At 64.4% G+C, this 6,303-nt stretch overlaps 1 protein-coding gene across 1 annotated transcript; it reads left to right on the top strand.

Moving 5' to 3' along the window:
* Nucleotides 1-396: 396 nt before the first annotated feature.
* On the top strand, nt 397-1,082 carry LOC308261868 (ly-6/neurotoxin-like protein 1; the record flags this gene model as incomplete). The annotated part of the gene is made up of 3 exons (XM_080694048.1): nt 397-448; nt 618-719; nt 886-1,082. The coding sequence occupies 3 exons, from the start codon at nt 397-399 to the stop codon at nt 1,080-1,082; spliced, it is 351 nt and encodes a 116-aa protein (XP_080550174.1).
* Between the last annotated feature and the right edge of the window lie 5,221 nt (nt 1,083-6,303).

Below are 6,303 nucleotides of genomic sequence, written 5' to 3' on the forward strand. Positions count from 1 at the left end.
GAGCAGTGGGGAGGGGAGAGAAGAGCCCACACTGGAGCGCATCCCTGCCAGCCCCACCGAGGGCGGTGAGGGGAAGAGGCTGCGTGTGGGGCTGCCAGCCCCACGCTGTCCCAGCCATCTTGGGCATTTGCCGGTGCTGATCTTGGGCTGGAAAGCTCTGGCCCCTGCGTCTACCTCCTCCTGTCTCCAGGGTCCAGGAAGCCTTCCCTGATACCCAGTGAGCTGAGTATCAGGCCACCAACCTGCCTGCCCAGCGCCAGCACCCATCGATTGCCTGCCTCTGTGGCCCTCTGTGCAGGGCTGCCTCCCCTCCAACACATCAGGAGAACGTTCTGGGAGGACAGGGGCCTGGCTGGCCTGAGTCCTGACGGCCACACTGCCCGCTTGGCTCCAGTCATGGCACCCCTGCTCGCCCTGTTCCTGGTGGCCCTAGCAGGCCTGCCTCTGGGTAAGGTGGACAGAGACCAGAGGGCTGCAGGAACCTCTCTTTGGGAGCAGGCAGGCTGGCTAGAATTCCCAGTGGCCTCTCCTGGCTCTCCTGCCCTGGGGGGAGTGGGCTGGGGTCTTGGTGGGTTGGGGGAGGGACTCTCCCCGCTTGTGACCCACCCGGCCTCCAGCCCAGGCTCTGGACTGCCACGTGTGCGCCTATAATGGAGACAACTGCTTCAACCCCATGCGATGCCCAACCATGGTCACCTACTGCATGACCACGCGTACCTGTGAGTTGCGCAGCCCCCAGGCCTGCCCCGGAGCATGGGGACGCAGGAGGGAGGCTGCCACCACCCAGGGCCCTTCCTGGGAGTTCCTGCTGAGACCCTGCTTACAGGGGGTAGGCCAGCCAGGGCCCCACCTCTCAGGACAGCCCTCCTCCCCTGCCCTCTGCAGACTACACCCCATACAAGATGAAGGTAAGCAAGTCATGCGTGCCCAGCTGCTTCGAGACTGTGTACGACGGCTACTCCAAGCATGCGTCCACCACCTCCTGCTGCCAGTACGACCTGTGCAATGGTGCTGGCTTCGCTGCCCCCGGGCCCCTGGCCCTGGCCCTCATGCTACTGGCCACCCTCTGGGGTCTGCTGTAGAACCCTGGCCCCCTGGGGACCCACACAAGGACAAAGCCCCCAAGGGAGACAGTTGCCCACTCTCACACTGCATGCCTCCACTCTACTGTCTGCCTCTCCCCGAGACCCCCCAGCCACATCCAGCCCCACAGTTGTCTGCAAGAGGACTGTGGACCTCCTGCCACCCATGTGGATCAAGTGTCTTTGAAAGTGCTGTCTGGGGTGGGTGGCTGGGCGTGTCGCACTGATTTGATGGAGTGACCGCCCAGTGTCCATCTTTGATGTAGCCCTGCCTCAGTCTACCCAGGAGGTAGTAGGTGCCCTGGAGGGGAGGCATTAGGAAGCCACTGGGGGCAGGGCAGACCCAGCAGGACTCTTTTAGCTTTCCACTGAGGCTGCCCGAGGCTGGTGTGGGATCGCAGCCATGTGAGGAGGCCTTTGTCACCCACAGCTGTCCCAGGAATGGCACCACGCCTGGCGTCTGAGCAGCCCTTGGCGTGAGAGGACCTGGCTCTACCTCACTAGGCCCGGGGAGATTGGGCCTCCCTTGCTCAGCCAGACCCCTGGGCCTCCCCCACCCCGGGTCGTGGGGAGAATGTGCCAGCCTGGCAGGGCATGGTAGCTGGTGAGCTATACTATATCAGTCTGGCCTACACTGACCAAGGCCAGGGCTATTCTGGGCAGGACAGGGCAGATGACATCCAGGCCTGGTCCGTAGCCCAGCAGGCCAGGCAGCCCCAGGAGGGGGCAGGGGAGCCCCAGGCTACTGCCCAGGTCCCACAGGCCACCCTCTGCCCCACAGACCCCTCGGTCAGCCCAGCGGGGTGGAACAAGTACAAAGGGAGCCAGTGTGGGTCTGCCCCACCCCTGAGGGTCCCTCCACCCCAGCAGCCCTACCCGGCACAGACCTGGGAGCTCTGCCCAACAGCTGCCATTCAACTGCGGGGCGCAGGGACACTCCCTGCCACTGTGGCTATGTGGGGCTTGATCCTCTTCACCTCCTAGGGCCCAGCTCAGGTGCTGGCCGAGCCTGGGGGCCAGGGTGGTGGCATTGACCATGTTCAACGACCCTCTCACATGGGACAGGCCTGAAGAGCTTTGCCTGGGGTCCCCCCTCTGGAGGCTCAGGAGATGAGATGCCTGCCATGAGGGGCTCCTCTCCCCAGCCTTGTGCAGGCCTGGGCTCTCCTCCTGGGCCTGGGCTGGTTTCCTTGCCCTGCTTGGCTTCCCTGGTGGAGACAGGCTGTGGTGGGGAGGTGGCGTCCCACCGCGGTCCACCCATCCCTTCATGGAGGACAGTGTGGACCTCTTGCAGGGGTGATTTGGATGGGCAGGGGTCCAAGGTCAGGGACATTGCCCAGGCCAGGAGGCATGAGGCAGTGTCTCCCACAGGGAGCACCCTGGGTCCCAGCCACCTCCTTGCCCCAAGACCTCGGGCTGATCCTGGAGGCTGGGAGGGAAGCCAAGTGCTGCCCCTCGTCCCCCACAGGACCCCCACAAGCAAGCAGCCAGCCTCAAGGTACCAAGGGTGGGGCACATGTGGGCCCCTGACTCGGTGGGCAAGGCCTAGAAGCTGTCATTACCCTGCTTGTGCAAGTCCATTGTCCCCGGCCAGAGCTGGGAGGGGCTCGAGATTGGGTCCTCCCTGCCATCTCGGGGGGGGGGGGAGGTGATGGGGAAGAGGCCTGGCCACCTCTGGCTCCAGAGTGTCTGGGAGCACACAGTGGCAGCCCCTCTCACCTGTCTCCGGCACCATCTGTCCATGGTCCCCCACCCCGACTCCACCCAAGCCCTCCAGTGACCACGTTGTCCCCACCCCACGGCCAGGCTCCTGTGGGCCAGCCTGCGGTTGGATACCACCAAGTACACAGAAGGTGCTCAGGTGGTGCCGGACCCCGCCTTGGGCAGCAGCGCTGATTGATGGCCGTCCTGCTGCTGTCCATGGTGGTGTGACTGCCACCGCTCCGGGTGTCCTTCCTTGATCAGGCCCCAGCAGCCTGCAAGGCGGGGACTTGACCGTGTCCCTTCAAGGGTGCGAACACGGAGAGGTGAAGCGGTCTGTTGCCCTGGCACAATCCGGAAGCAGCCTGGGGTCCCCAGGCGGGCTGCTTGAGGGGACTGTGGCCCCAGGGGCACGTGTTCTCCATGGATGTGACCAAGTCATCGCGAAGCAGGATCTGGGGTGGCGGCCTGGAGACACCCACACCACAGCAGTGCGCCTGGCCTGGCCACGAAGGAAGCCGGACGTGGGACGAGGAAGCGGGGCCCTCAAGTCCCGCGCAGTGTGCCTGCTCGTGGTGAATGTATTCATTCAAGTTCTGAAGCTCTGGAGACAGAGTGGGGCGGCCGCTCTCCTCCGTGTGCTCTTCCTGCGTGTGCTTGGCGAATCCCAAAGCTGTGGGTCCCTGGGCTTCGCAGGCTGGGCTCCAGGCCCCGGCCATCTCAAGGAGACGGGCATGGCAGTGTCTGCACACCAGTCCCGGGCTGTGTCTCTACTCTTGGCCGCTGCTAAGCCTAAATTCGGACCCCATCGGCAGGATGTGACATTCTACCTTTAGGCCCAGCCCTCTTGCTTAGCACTTGTACCCAAACCCTAGGAAGGGTCCCGTCAGTGTTCCCCGATGGAGTGAGTGAATAAATGAACACACGCACGTGTGCCCGTCTCTCCTGCCCTGCCACCGCCTGAACTCGGGCCCCGCCCATCCAGTCTGGTTTGGTGGGTCCTTCCGGCCCTGTGGGGCCGAGACTCCTACCCACCCCAGCCCTTCCAGGTCTTGGCTTCTGCATCTCTGGGCCTGACCTTGCCTTGGAGTTTCAGAACCAGGGGCAAGCAAGATTCCAGGGGCTCCCTGGGGAAACCCCTTCCCATTCAGTGAGAGGGGCGGACCCTCCAGCCCCTAGAGGCAGTGAGGCCTGGTGCTGGGTAAGGGGACAGGGCCCCAGACTGCCTGCTACTTCTGCTTCCTGGGAGGAGGGTCTGAGTCTGCCAACCCTTCCCTCAGATCACCCTCTTTTGGGCCCCCACCTCCCCAGCTCACAGAGCCCACGAGACAGAGGGATGGACCGCGTCGTCTTGGGCAGCCGGAGCTGATACCAGGTCTCTGGGCTGACTCCATGACGACATGCCCCAGCCCTGTCTGACAGTGAGCCCATCTGGCTCCTCCCCCATCCTGGGCCCCTGGGGCAGCAGGGCCTCCTTACCCACAACCACCACGGGCTCCCAGCATGAGCAGTCGCTGCCCATCCTCCAGACAGAGCACACGACTCAGCTTCCTGGGATTCCTTGGCACCCATAACCTGGGAAGGCTCAGTTTGGAGGCCCACCCGGCAGGTGGAGAGTTCTGGCCACTTCACAGGGGGCCCTGCAGTGTGGAGTGCAGCGTGTGCTGTGGGCTAGGCTAGTTCTCAGGCCGCCTGGGCCCAGCCCAGCTCCAGGCAGGCCCTGCTGCTAGGTGACTCAGCTGGGAGCCAGCAGGAGGCGAGGGCGGGGAGGGAGCAGCCCCAGGTATAAGGGAGGCCAGGGCGCCAGCCTGGGCCTTTCCCAGACAACATGCAGCTCTCCTTTGGGCTCCTGGTGACTGTCCTCTTGAGCCTGGAGCTGGGTGAGTCCAGGGTCGGCTACCTCCCTTGGTGCCCCTCCCCCGCTCTTACCCATCTCTTGGGGTGGGAACTCCCACCAGCCCCTGGCTGCAAGTGTGCCCTGGCAAGAGCCCTCTGGGGTTCCACAGCGACCCCTCACAGGCACGCAAGTGCATACAAGGCTCCTTGTGCACGCAGCTCTCTGCCTTCTCTGGCCCTCCAGCTAGCCTGAAGCCCACTGGCTTGTCTCCTGGGGCCAGCCTGTCCTGATGCCCTCCCACCTCCCTGCTCAGCTGTCAGTCTCTGCCTTCCTCTGTATCCTCTGACGACACCCGCATCACCCACACTGGCTCATCCTCCCAGCTTCCGGTGCTCTGGCCCCAGAACCCGCCCAATAGTTTCCCAGGAACACCCCTCAAACACCATGGTCCGAGCCTGACCTCACCGTCTTCTGGCAAAGCCCGATCTATCCCCCACGCACAAGCAAAACCAGCTCTCCTGAGCTCCGCCTGCTCCCTCAACCTCCAAACCACCCCGGCATCCCATCTGTGTGTGTGTGGGGGGGGAGGGGGTCCTGGGGCCTCCGGCCCATCCCCCTGGCTCAGAGTCTCCATCCCCAGGGACACCCTTCCTGGCCCGGACCCCATGTCCCGTGACAGGCTGAACCGCTGACCCTGGGGACTGCCCAGCGTTATTTTGAAGGCCTGAGACTCAAGGGCCCAGGGACCCTGAGCTCACGGTGGGGACAGCCTCAGGCTGAGGGAGCAGCCTGTCATCAGGTCTCAGCCAGAGATGGCATCCTACCCAGACAGGGCTCCCTGCAGGAGGGAGGGAGGGAAGCAGGAGAGCCCACCCCTGGGCCCTCTGTCTGGTGGGGGAAACACGACCGCATGATAGAGAGGAGCAGGGACCCTCTATCCCCACCTGGAGACCCAGGAGGCCTTCCTGGAGGAGGTGGGGTTAGTGCTGGGTTTTTGCTGGGGCTTGTATTGAGGAGGGGACCACACAGGCTGAGCTGGGAGGCACTGGGAGGAGGCAGGCCTGTCCCCATGGTCTCCCAGCCACCTGCCTCTCTGCTCTGCCAATGCCCGGCAGGCTGCTGCCTGCTCCTGTCACTGTCGAGGAGGGGTAGCCTGCCTGCTGCACTGCCATTAAGAGCAAAGCCACAGCCGTGGGTCGCTCATGCAGCGTGCTGGGTCGGGGGTGTAGCTTTGCGGTCATGTCTCCTCTCGGGGTGGGGTCTCAGCCTGTTCTAAAGGCCTGGTACACTGCAGAGGCTGCGGGTAGGCGCCTGCCCTTGGAACTTCTGGGGACTCTGCCCACGGCCCCGGGCTGACCTCTGTACACTGGGGGAGTGGAGCCAGGGAGAAATCCGGCCATCCCACATGGCCACCACAGTGAGGCTGTGCAGCCTGGCCCAGGTGAGATGGGATAGGCCGGGGTGTCGGCTGGGTGAGGCTCAGCTGCCCCCAAATATAGCCCGAGGAGGTCAGTGCTGGGCGCCGGGCGGCACATGGCCAATGTCCACCTGCAGCTCCCAAGGCCCTGGCCGCACAGGGTGAGGGACTCTCCTCTATGAGACATGGAGGGAGAAGGGGGAGTCGGAGGCAGGGAGACCGAGGAGGGAGGGGGGCCAGCAGGGAAGATGGCAGGGTTGCCTGGC

This window comes from Muscardinus avellanarius, assembly GCF_963383645.1.
Source record: "Muscardinus avellanarius genome assembly, chromosome: 4".
Taxonomy (NCBI): Eukaryota; Metazoa; Chordata; class Mammalia; order Rodentia; family Gliridae; genus Muscardinus; species Muscardinus avellanarius.